Here is a 13731-nt window from a genome sequence, read left to right as displayed (position 1 = left end):
AATTAAGGATGCATACCACTCTGTGGCTCGTGCAGCTTTAGGACTCTCGGACCACAGTCTAGTTCATCTGATCCCGGCCTACAGACAGAAACTAAAAACTTCTAAGCCTGTGGTGAGGACTGTGAGGAAGTGGACAGTGGAGTCAAGGCAGGACCTCCAAGCCTGCTTTGACTGCACCGATTGCAGAGTTTTTGAAGGTGCAACTTCAGACCTGCATGAACTCACTGACACTGTCACATCATACATCAGTTTTTGTGAGGATCTGTGCGTGCAGACTAAGACCTTTTGCACGTACAACAACGACAAACCTTGGTTAACACCGAACCTCGGGAGGCTGCGCAAAGTCAAGGAGGAGGCCTACAGGAGCGGTGACCGGGACCTTTTCAAGCAGACCAGAAACACACTGAACTGAGAGGTAAGGACAGCCAGGAGGTGTTACGGGGAGAGCCTGGAGAGACACCTCTCTGCCAATCCTGATCCCTCAACAGTGTGGAAAGGTCTGCAGAGCATCACGGGCTTCAAGAAACGAACCCCCCGTCCTGTGGCGAGCCCAAGGCTTGCTAACCAGCTAAACAGGTTCTACTGCAGGTTTGATCGGTCCTCCCACACAACGGGACCTCCTGCAGCACAATCTACATACTCACCTCCCCCCACAACTGCTCTGTCCACACCTCCATCACCGTGGTCACCGACTCTCTCTCTTGCAGAGGCCGCGTCCGCACTCCAGATCCGCGAGGAGGAAGTGCGCCAGATGTTCCGGAGACAAAAGATCAGAAAGGCACCGGGCCCAGACGGCCTGTCACCTTCCTGCTTGAAAGTCTGCGCTGAGCAGCTGGCGCCCACCTTTGCACGGATCTTCAATCGTTCCCTGGAGCTGTGTGAGGTGCCCTCGTGCTTCAAGAGCTCCACCATCGTTCCAGTGGCCAAGAAGCCCGCCATTACAGGTCTGAATGACTATAGACCTGTTGCACTGACATCTGTGGTCATGAAATCTTTCGAGAGGTTAGTGCTGAACCACCTGAAGGATGTCACGGGCCCCCTGCTTGACCCCCTCCAGTTTGCCTACCGGGCAAACAGGTCGGTGGATGATGCGGTTAACATGGGACTGCACTACATCCTGCAACACCTGGACACCCCAGGAACGTACGCCAGGATCCTGTTTGTGGACTTCAGCTCGGCGTTCAACACCATCGCTCCTGACATCCTCCAATAGAAGCTCATCCAGCTCGCGGTGCCTGCCTCCACCTGTCAGTGGATCACCAGCTTCCTGACCAACAGGAGACAGCGTGTGAGGCTGGGGAGCATCACATCTGACACCCGGACCACCAATACTGGAGCCCCTCAGGGGTGCGTCCTCTCCCCACTGCTCTTCTCCCTCTACACCAATGATTTCTCCGCAGGTGACTCTCCTGTGAAGCTCCTGAAGTATGCAGACGACACCACTCTCATCGGACTGATCCAGAACGGTGATGAGACTGCGTACAGACAGGAGGTGGAGCAGCTGGTCCACTGGTGCAGCCAAAACCACCTGGAGCTGAACCCGCTCAAGAACGTGGAGATAACAGTGGACTTCAGGCGAGGCCCTTCACCACTTCCACCCCTCACTATCCGCAGAAAAACTATTCTCTCAACAGACACCTTCAAGTTCCTGGGAACCACAATCTCTCGGGACCTGAAATGGACCGGTCACATAGACTCTGTCCGGAAGAAGGCCCAGCAGAGGCTGTACTTCCTGAGACAGCTCAAGAAGTTCAACCTGCCGCAGGAGCTGCTGAAGACCTTCTACACTGCCATCATGCAGTCTGTCCTCTGCACCTCCATCACTGTCTGGTTTGGATCGGCCTCCAAACAAGACAAGCACAGACTGCAACGGACAATAAGGACTGCAGAAAAGATAATTGGAATCAACCTCCAATCTATCCAAGACTTGTACCTGTCCAGGACCAGGAAACATACAAGTAACATCTCTACAGACCCTTCTCACCCAGGCTGCAGTCTGTTTGAACTACTCCCCTCCGGACAGCGTTATAGAGCTCTGTACACTAAAACCAGCAGACACAGAGACAGCTTCTTCCCCCAGGCTGTTGCTCTGATGAACTCACACCACTCTTAGAGTCTCAGAGTCATTACTGTGCAATAACAACGTGCTCTCCACACCTTTTTTGTCTACACTGTTTGTACTATGTGTCCTCTCTGCATCCATTGCAGCCTGGTCATCCTAGAAGAGGGACCCTCCCATCTGTGGTCTCTTCTCAAGGTTTCTCATTTCCCCTAGCTGGAGTTTTGAGTTTTCCTTGCCCTCTTGGGAGTTTAAGATCAGGGGATGTTTGAGAATATCTTCCATTTTTCAGATGTCCTGAGTGCTGTTGTTAGTCACCTAAATGTTGAACAGAGGCTGTGATTTACCAAAGTCAAATTCCTTGTTTGGCACGCTCAAACATGGCGAATAAAAAACTCTTGACTCTTGAATAACATAAAATACAAAAACAAAATTAAAAATATATCTATACATATCTGTTTAGTGCAGTATATATGTTCAATGGGAGTAGAAAAAAAACGATCCCTATCCCTTGTTTCTCTATAAATGATTAGAAATCATTTAATATTACACATTTTGTTTTTATTCTGGGTTTTATTCATGGTATTCACTACTCCACCATGGTGGCAAATGTCTGCCACTGTTTCTCATGTTCTCAAAGAAACATATTATAGTGGAAATTAGGCCTCACTACTAATATGCCTGAAAGCTCTCTATGGTGACCTAAAAATAATTATTACAGTTATCATTTTGGAGTAAGCTTTTTTTACTATTTGTTTTGCTAGCTTTAAGACACAAAATAACACAGTAGGTTTTTGAATACTAAATACAGTAGTTATCATTTCAGAAAAAGTAATGCATCAAATTAGTGGTTACTCAAAATGGCCACTACTATCAAGTAACACGTTACAAATTAACTCACCAAGTTAGGGTTAGGGTTACATCCTTACCAAAGGATGGAGCCAGCCACCCATTTTTTTCTGCTGCAAAATAAAGCACTACCGGCCTCACTGTCGGTAAAATAATGATACGCTGTTTTAGCCTGTAAACCAAAATGCAAAACGACATGCTACTAATAATGACCTAGTCATTAATGAGCCAATATGGCTGGTCCAGGTTGTAACGTTTGTATACTATAAGCCTGTTGCTTCAGATTGATAGCAATAGTACGCAATAATAAACTGATATCTTACCACATCTGCAGTACATTGAGGTTGTCATGAAAAGGATGTCCAATGGTTGCCTTGTACTGCTCCCACCTCCAGGCCTTCAACCTGTTGAGGAGTTGGGCCTGACACTGGTCCAGACAGTCCACACACTCACTGAGCAGCTGAAAACGCTTCTGCAACAATCAAATGTTACAATGACACGTGGTTTGGATATTTACACTTGAATTGAAATCAGGTGATTGAGTTGGTCAGTCTGAGACCTTTCACTTCTCCTCCATGATAAAGTCTGTTGAGATGGCAGTGTGTTGTGGGTCTTGTTGCATGATGATGGTTCACCCAATTAGTTTGGATGCATTTATGCATTTTACTGTAAATTGACGGACAAAATAGTATTTTAGACTTCAGAATTCATCCTGCTGCTACCATCGCGAGTTATATCATCAATGTCTGGCAACTTATAGAAAATTGCACCAAAAATGAATTAGGAGATGTTTCATCATGCAGCAAGGGCCCAAAACACACTGCCTACCATTGTTGGGAAAGTTAATTTTCAACATAAACTACCATATTGTCCCGAATATAAGACGACGCTGGTTATAAGACGACCCCCTCTTTTTCAAGACTCAAGTTTGAAAAAAGACTTTTTGAACACCACGTTTAATGTTTATAATTACAGTTCATCTGAAACAAATGATCATAACAATATATTCGAGAGAAGAAGCATATTTTGCCTCATTCAAATCATGCAAAAACTATCTATCACATCTTAATATCTGAACATTTAAATATGTAAACTAAAGTGCAATCACATTTGTAAATGAATGGCTCCTGGTTTTTGAAATGTAAATAAACCTACTGTGATAAAACAACAAAATTGCAATAACTGTATTAACCATCAAAGTGGAGTTTAACTGTAACTGTAGTCTTGAAACAAATCTGAATAAGGAAAAACATTGCAATAAAATAATGGAAACTGCTACTGCTATTGTTGGGGAGGCTGAGGACTGTATAGGGGGTTGGCTCGGATGGTTATGCTCTTATTACCTCCGGGTGTCGGTCAGAACACAGGAGGGAAGACGTAGTTTAGTTTTGATTGCTTTACTGAATTATTGGCAAAAAAGTAACAGGCACTGTGACTCATAGGGGCATACAGGCAAACTGGCAAAAGGATATAGGCACGTTTGGTCGTAAGAATGTGAGAGCAGGTGCGTGTAGTGTACATGGGCGAGTCGTTGGGTGTGTGAATATGAGTCTTGTGTGTGTGATTATTGTATGAATCGTGTGAAGGGTGTGTGGGGTGTGTGTGTGTACGTGTGTGTGCGTGTGGTGTGTGCGTGGGTGTGTGATGTGCGATGCGTGTGTGTGCGTGTGTGTGTGTGTGTGTGTGTGTGTGTGTGTGGTTCTGCAACAGACAGAAATACAGCACGTAAGTCAACGCTCAACTTCTAACGTCACAACACTAGTAGACGGCACACATTACAAAACTAAATGCGTGTAATGGTTCCACTATACTAAATAACCATAAATAAAATACTCTCGGCAACACACCAAACATAAGTCATCGATCGAGACAACAAAATACATTTGCTGTCGACCGTTAGTCGCCGTGCCGCTGCGTAACGGCTACTTGTACGATGCGAGGGAAACTTAAAGGAGCGCGCCGGAGCTGTCAATCAAACGGCACGCACACGAAGCAAACCGCGATCGGACAAACGGCACAATAGTAACAATGAAATGTATATACCGTAATTCAAAAATCCGCGTGAAACCGCAATAAACGAACCGCGATGTAGCAAGAGATTACTGTCATTTGAACTGAAAGTGATGTCAACAGGGCGGCGGTTGTTTACATTAAGAACAAAGGATTCAATCACGGGATGACGAAGATGACGAACGGACCCACGTTTGAAGGATTTAAAGATTTGGAGTGACACAAGGTTTGAAAAACTTATTTATGTTACAGTTATTTGATATATTTTATTTCGTGTAGCAACTTGTATATGTTTTTATCGTTACAGTTCAGTAGTTGCTGGCTCGTTGAACTCTTGTTTTTGTGGCGCGCGCGCGGCGTTGTTGACATACAGGACGAGGAATTTGATTTAATGATTTGGAGTGACACAGATGGTTTGATAATATTGTTGTAATATAGTTATTTGAAATATACTTTATATATCGTTATATGGGTCTGTGGAATAATTAGAAATGCAACTTACAACGAGTCCGATGTCAGCGACGCGGCGCATGTGCGGCGCATACACGGCATTGTTTACATAAGGACAATCGATGGATTTAATGAATTGGAGTTCTTCTTCTTATCGTTCCTACAAGGCAGTTAGTTACAAGGCTTAGCTAGATGCGGTTCAGCCACAGTTGAACACATTTCTGTCCCTTCTCAATAAACTCTGCTAAGTCCGGTGCTGTGCAGGGCCGCTAAGATTGTTCGTTTTGCAGAGGAGAACACTTCGATGTTCACAGATAGAATTGTCAATGCTGGTCGTGACGAGGTTCCTCGTTTCCAAGATTGACCTTTGTGTCTATCTCCAGGCATGATGTTGTTTTCTGTTTTGTAGCTTTGTGGCTTGTAGCTTTCGGCGTAGCTTGTAGCGTAGCTTGTAGCGTAGCTATGTAGCGTAGCTTATAGCTGTGTTGTAGCTTGTAACTTTGCTTAGCTTCATGAATTGGAGTGACACTGATGGTTTGATAAACGTGTTATTTATGTAATAGTTATTTGAATAATTCTGAATGTTACATCAGGTCCGTTCTCAGCTCCTCGTTTGTGTATATGTCACGTTAGCATACCGTATCGTTTAGCCTGTTATTGCTGGTTCATGTCTGTTCTTGGTGTTGGATTTTGACAAATAAATTTGCCCCAAAAGTTTGACTTATACTCCGGTGTGACTTATATATGTTTTTTTTTCACTTTATTGTGCATTTTATGGCTTGTGCGACCTATGCTCCGGAGCAACTTATAGTCCGAAAAATACGGTACTCACTTTGTGTCAAAGACGCACACCATCACAGTGAAAGCAAAGTGAAAATGGGTATAATGTCTAGACCCCAAATGTAAGACAACCCTCACTTTTTCAGTCTTATTTCAACACAAAAAACATCTTATATTCGGGCCAATACGGTAGTTCAAAGTTCAGTTCACAAATTTTAAAAAGAACTTGTTCATTTCATCGTTCATAATTGAAATTTTATGAACTATCAACCCTAAGGATTTTTTTTTTTTTAAAGAATTCATTGTATGCATAAGCAACAATAAAAACTTGGTTATTCTGTTTAACATTATATTTCTGGAATAAGAGTTAGACATAATAATTCATTGGACATTTACATCCCGTTGTCAACCGAAAAATGTCACTAATGTCTTTCACGTTCTTTCTGATACATGCGGAACGTCATGTGACCAAACCAGGAAACCAATGTTGCGTTCAATACGCTTAGAGAACGCCGTTCAGAATTTCAATACTTTGCCTAAATTTTACAATGCTGGTGCGCAATTGACGACACAGCTATGCCAGTGCAGTGCTGACTGCGCTCATTAAGTATAGCTTTGACTTTGCTCCATTTTATTTCTGCTTAAAAAGATCAAGTTGTCCAAGATGATCAGTTCACGACAAAGATAAAGCTTTTACTTCGATGTGTATTGAGGGAATTCAGTACAAAAAAAAATTCTCAAAATGTTTCTCTTTCTGAGAAAAAGACAATTAGATTATACTCCAGATTCTAGATTAAAAAAGCCACGTGAATGAAAAAACACAGGAGCAAAAATGAAACGTTGGTATTGATCTCGCACTAGAATCGATCCGATATTAATATTGACGATATCGATAATGGTGCTATTCGGATCGATTCACCCACCACTCCTGAGTTGTGCATGGGTATCTCAGGGAATTTCCAAATGTTAGCGGTCGTTCAAAGATTACTGGCTGCGATGCACAGATACGCGCACGCACATTATCCGTAGTAGTACCGTATTTTCCGGACTATAAGTCGCACCAGCTATAAAATGCCCCAAAAAGTGAAAAAAAACACAAGTCGCTCAGGAGTATAAGTCACATTTTGGGGGATATTTATTCGACAAAATCCCACACCAGAAACAGTCATGAACAAGCAACAACAGGCTAAACGATAGCAACAACGGGCTAAACGATAGGTATGCTAACGTGACAAACACAAACAAAGAGCTGAGAACGGGCCTGACGTAACATATAGAGTGATTAAGGACAACTATTACATGAATAACATGTTTATAAAACCATCGGTGTCACACCAATTCATTAAATCCATCGATCGTTCTTTGTCAACAATGGGTGCGTGCGGCTGAGGGCGCTTGCACTTCAAAATATTCCACAGGCTCATATAACGATAGATAAACTATATTTCAAATAACTATAATATAAGCAATAAACCATCCGTGCACTTTAAATCCATTAAATCCATCGATCAAATTCCTCGTCCTTTGTCAACATCGCCGCGCGTGCGCCCTGACGTCAGCCTCGTCTTTATTCCACAGATCTAGTATATAACTATGTTGTAGCGTTAACAAAGTACAAGGATAGACGTGGGTTTAGTAAACGACTCTTTATTAAACAAAACAAACTTCCAAGCGTGTGGCGGCGTGGACTTCCTGACAGACCGGGCGTGCGTAATGGCCATGTCCGAGCCCCGCGCACCGTTCGCGGACAACCACTCGGCCGAGCGCCGGCCCTCGACTCAGTAGAGTAGAACCGGGCGTGCGTAAAAGCCATAATAGTTTTTCAAACCTTCTATGTCACTCCAAATCCTTAATTCCTTCAAACTCTTTGTCCTCCGTGTCACTTAGAAATGATCACCGCTAATGATGCCGGTAGTCCTTATGTGGGCACGTTTGTATGTAAACAATATGTTTTGAATATGTTCAAGATAAAGATATAAAAGCATGTGAAGTGATCAACTATACTAAAAATAACATGGGAAGTGGTCAACTATACTTGTAAGTAAGTGATGTCTTAATGATCAAGTAAAAATTTGTGAAAAAAAACATATTAAGTCGCTCCTGAGTATAAGTCGCCCCCCCACCCAAACTATGAAAAAAAACGCGACTTATAGTCCGGAAATTACGGTATATGCACGCACATTATAGTATATACAGTACAGTACACCTACACACACACATTATATATACAGTACATATACCTAAAAAAGTGTGTGTACTTAAGCCCCTCCTAGAAGGTACATGAAGCAGAAAAATTGATGCTCACCGTTGCCATTGTGCTGACATTGTACTCCAGCTGCTGGATGTGTTTTTGCAGTCTGCTGACTTCTGATACCATGGGATCCATGGACCCTGTGCCACCAGTAAATAACACGTTCAATCCCCAAATGCACCCAATTATGCACATTACCCTTAAAAGTTGTTGTCAATCATCTTGAACAATACAATATACATGTAGTCCTCAATTTAAGAATGTTCAGTTTAGGAACGTTCATAGATATGAACAATGCACTGGCGGAGCTAGAAGGAAGGGGTGCGGGGGCACTGCCCCTCCCTGAATATACTTGGACACACCCAGATGTCAGGGCAGACATTTTATACTTTGGGATTTATTGTCCGATTTTTCTGGGAGTTGGGAATTCGCCACATTTCCTCTATCTGCCATAAAAAAAAAAAAAAAAGTTTTACGGTCACCCTCCATGACTGTACTATGTAGGAATGTTTTTATTAATGTATGTTAACAGTCTAAGTGTAGTAGTATATGCCGTACACTGCAGGGGTGGGCAATTCCGGTCTTCGAGGGCCGGTGTCCTGCATGTTTTCTATGTCACCCTGTTGCAACACACCTGATTCAAATGTTCAGATAATTTGCAAGGTCTACAGAAGCTGGATAACAATCCTGATTATTTGAATCAGGTGTGTTGCAGCAGCAGCAGGGAGACCTCAAAATAACCCCACACTCTCCTCGAGCTTTGACAACAGACGCAGTTTGTTTCGCACGCTTGCCGTTTACCAGCAATTAGTTACCATTTCCAATGTAACACATCTTAATATGATAGCTAGTGTACAAACACCATACAGTAATTTAGATATAGCAATGCTGGGGTAAATACGTTCTAACTAGAGAGAACTGTCTTTCACAAAGATAACCAATTCCACTGCCTGTGTTAAAATAAGTATGAAGCATTAGGATGAGTCGTCAAAACTACTTCGAAGACTGACATGACGTGCTTCTCTGGAAAAAGTCAATGACTGCAATGTAAACTTTCCACCAAAAAGTATGCCAATACACTCTAAAAATGGTGATGAATGGTATAGCAAGTGTACAACAGACTGTAAACCAGAATGTGGACTGTAAATGTTTGAGTGGCTGGCGTAACAATGAAGGCCGGAAATGTCTCGGCATAAAGAAAAAAAATTGATGAAGTTTACTTGGTTGATCCCCCCCCGGCCGTATTGTATGGTCTGACTGTGTTATGTGAGCATTAGAAACTTGCACACATGCAACCAGATGATGACAACAGATGCCGGAAAATCAGGGTACCCGATTATACATGAATACACAGAAAGAAGATACTTTTTGAGGTTGATTTTGTGGGGACGTATTATACATGGGGTAATTGGAATTTTTTAAACCCATATTTGCGACACCGCGAAACAATGTATGTTTACTGCATGGACATTAGTTGTTGATTTGACCGCACCGAATGTCCGACTTCCATATTTCAACTTCCAAGACTCAAAAATGAAATACCTTGATACAATAGAATAATCAATTATTTAAAAAAAAAAAGTTGGTGACAGCCTTAACATATACACAACTGTACTTTTTTTTTTTTTAATTACCTTGCAATGACTCATAGTTCTGCCTTTCCCAATTGAGCTCTTCCTGCACCTGGTGTATTTTCTGTCTCAAGTCCTGGACATCCCGCACTTTGAGGACCAGGTGGTCCACATCTGTGCTAGGTAATGCTGATTCACCGGTGACATATGGTTGATGCTGTGGAGTTTTGTTTACCTGTGGCATCTGTACACAAGACACACCACCAAAATCAGATACTGACCCACCATGAGGTTCCATATGTCAAATCTGAAAACTACATAAAAATATGATCATCATTATCAATCAAAATGAGCAGAATAAGTACTTTAAATTTGAATTTTTTGATCAACTATAATGATTTAAAATATAAAGTCCTTTTAACAGAGAGTAGTAGTACCTTGACGTTTAGGAAATATAGCTTCCAATTTTAGTTTTTCTAACCCGGTGCTTCTCAATTTTTCCTCACCCCCCAAGGAAGAAAATATTCCCCCACCAACTCTCCTCAGTGACCATAAATAGTATCATTTGTCTATGAAAGTTTAACAAATACACCTCAGCATAATACTGTATCCTATAAATTATGCTCCCTCAGGTCCCCCCTCGAATCGCACTGCTTTACTATGATGAGGGGCGACGACAACAGTGCATGCAACTGTGGTTACATGACATTTTCCATAACATAACAACTATGTTGAGTTCTCAATGACTTGCTTCACCCGACCTCACTTCAGCCCACATGATACACATATTAGTATGTAGAAAATGAATAACACAGGCTTTGGGCATGAGAAATAAAGTTAAACAAGAAGCGTAAGAAATAGCCTTACAGCCTCAAGCAGGGCCCTCTCTTTGCGCAGCGTGTCCCTCACCATCACTGCAAACTGCAGCGGCTGCTGGTGAAATATATTCTGGAAGACATCACAGGTATTACTTTGTACAGTTCATTCTTGTTTTGCATTCATCTCAAAAGTCTGGTTGGACAATACTGGGCTAACTTTTTGTTTGGTGGTATACAACCCTTGCTTACCGTGGAAAATGTTTATTGTATTTTTTTCAACAAGTTAAAAAAAAATTATAATTTTTTTTCTTTTCCATTGCATATATAATGGTCATCATTTATATGCTGATTTTCACAATTTTTTGGGCGGACCGGTCCTTTTTATTGTAACTTGTGTATGTGTGTGTTTTTTTTATTCAATCAAGTCAAATTTCCCTCTACAATACTTTGACAGGATTATTACCATCTGTGACATGAAAGTTTATTTGTATTTTATCATGGAAAAAAAAGAATTAAAAAATTGATGGCTCAAAACAATTTTTGCATTGAATGTGATGCAACCATATCAACAATTTACAATTGACTGTGTAGCAGGGGCCACCAACACACCGTCCAATATGCTATTTATTACGCGTTGCTCTAAATAGACAGAGTGATCAAAACATTAAAGATGTATTTACACCAAAATTTATAATCAATTTTTATTGGTTGCTTTGGCCACTTAAATAAATAATTTCAACAGTGGACCCTCAGCAGGGTCCTTGAGGTTACCCAACCTCATGTGTTTTGTGGACTTGGAGAAGGTCATGTCCCTCTGGGAATTCTGCGGGAGGCACTTTGGGTACTGAACCTGCTCATATGGGCTCTTTGGTCCCTATATCACCAATGTAAGAGTTTGGTTCGCATTGCCGGCAGTAAGTCGAACTCGTTTCCAGTGAAAGTTTAACTCTGCCAAGTCACCCCTTTGTCACCAATTCTGTTCCTAATTTTTATGGACAGAATTTCTATGTTCTGCCAAGGTGTTGAGGGGGTCCAGTTTGATGATGTTTGATGACTGGGGACAACCCAGTACGTGTTAGAGAGACTATGTCTTCCGTAGAGATGCACCGATTCGATATCTGGATCAGATATCGGCCCCGATATCAACAAAATAAATGGATCGGGTATCGGAAAATGCAGCCGATCTGTGAGCCGATCCTTTCCTTAATCTATTGGGACGCGGGCTACGTCATACGTCAGCAGCACGTGTGCCACATGCCACGAGAGTTTTCTAAACAAACGCAAACATGGAGCGAACGAAAGAGTCAGCTGTGTGGAGGTACTTTAAACTGAACACGCCAACTAGCTTGACGGCAGTTTGTAATGTCTGCAAAGCTAATGTTGCCAGGGGTGGTGGTAGTACTGCCAGTTATAGTACTACCAATTTAATTAAGCATCTCCAGAAACACCACGCAACGAAGCACCAGGAGTTCCAGCAGTTGAGCAGATCTAAGGAAGCGGGAGGTGGACCTACACATTAACATTAACATTAGCAGATGCACTGCAAAGACGGGAGAAATTCCCAGGCAATAGCGCAAAAGCTATGAGAATTACTGAGAAAGTGCTGGAATTCATGGTTTTGGATGGACAACCGATGTGTTGTTGAAAACGAGGGCTTCCGACGTTTACTTGAGCACCTGGAGCCACGGTACAATTTGCCATCGCGCAAGTATTTTTCTGAGACCGCACTGTCAGAATGTCTGAGAAAGTGTGCGAACACTTGTCACAAGAATTAAGAGATGCCATGAGCTTCACAACTGATATCTGGAGCTCAGCGGTGTGCCCCATGTCTATGTTGAGTTTAAATGTGCACTGGTTAGACAGGAATCACACCCCTCGCAGTGCCGTGCTGCAAGCTAAAAACTTCCCCGGAGCACACAACGGTGACACAATTTCGACTGCCATTGAGGCAATGCTTGATAAGTGGAATATTCCGCTCAACAAAGTGCATGTCATTCTCAGGGACAATGCCAGCAATATGAAAAAGGCCATGGAAAAGATGGGAGTGTGCAGCTTGGGCTGTTTTGCTCACACACTACAGCTCGTTGTTAACGAGGGGCTACCGTCTCAGCGAAGTGTGAGCGATGCGATTGCAAACGGCCGACAGATTGTGAAACATTTCAAACATTCTTAACTTGCTTATTCACGTCCAACTCCAGATGCAAATGCAACCTAAACGCTTACAACAAGACGTCAGAACAAGATGGAACAGCACCTACTTCATGATACAGAGTCTGCTGGAACAGAAGCGCGTACTAGGTGCCTATGTTATGGATTATGATCTGCCCACAACACTGACTGCTAACCAGTGGGCCTTGCTGGAGAAAACTAGCACTGTTTTGGAACCATTTGAAGAGCTGACCAGGAAAATAAGCTCATCCACCGCCTCCACTGCTGATGTCATTCCAGCCATCACTGTCCTCAAGCGCATCCTGACCAAGGAAGACGAGGCAGACGCTGGCATTAAAACGATGAAAAAGACCCTGCTCCAAGCTGTCAAACAACGTTTTGACTCAGTAGAAGATGAGCCTCTGTACGCCCTGGCCACTTTGTTGGACCCAAGATATAAGGACAGGTAAAATATTTTAAGCTAACATACTCAACAGGCCGTGAGCTATTAGCTGTGGTATAATCACAACATATCACGGTCTGAAGTGAGCTATTGCTTTTATATAACAGATACCAAGTATGGCAATATGAAAGTTATAGACACCTAAGCTGTTCTATGTCTGTTTCAGATACTTTACAAGTGAGACCTCTACCAAGCATGCAAAAGATGCACTGTTGAAGGAGCTTGAAGACAGGGGCTTGACCAGCACAGCAGGAGCAGCGGAGGCTTCACAGCGACCAGAGAAGGCCCCTCGGATGGAGACTGCAGCAGAAACAGTAGCAGCTCTAAGCAAG

The 13731-nt window shown here is 42.6% G+C and overlaps 1 protein-coding gene across 5 annotated transcripts in view; it reads right to left on the bottom strand.

Moving 5' to 3' along the window:
- Nucleotides 1-13731, bottom strand: part of stat6 (signal transducer and activator of transcription 6, interleukin-4 induced) — a 75793-nt gene that overhangs the window by 46657 nt on the left and 15405 nt on the right. For all 5 annotated transcript variants that reach the window (XM_088368518.1, XM_088368521.1, XM_088368520.1 and 2 more), the window contains exons 4-7: nt 10838-10918; nt 10034-10214; nt 8454-8539; nt 3232-3380 (exon numbers count right to left, since the gene is read on the bottom strand). In XM_088368518.1, coding sequence (XP_088224644.1) covers nt 3232-3380; nt 8454-8539; nt 10034-10214; nt 10838-10918 — 497 coding nt within the window. The remainder of the gene's footprint in view (nt 1-3231; nt 3381-8453; nt 8540-10033; nt 10215-10837; nt 10919-13731) is intronic.

Source organism: Syngnathus floridae, chromosome 2, assembly GCF_059516105.1.
Source record: "Syngnathus floridae isolate MCC-2025c chromosome 2, RoL_Sflo_1.0, whole genome shotgun sequence".
NCBI lineage: Eukaryota > Metazoa > Chordata > Actinopteri > Syngnathiformes > Syngnathidae > Syngnathus > Syngnathus floridae.
The sequence above is the reverse complement of the archived record's forward strand: the minus strand, read 5'-3'. Positions and strand labels throughout refer to the sequence as shown.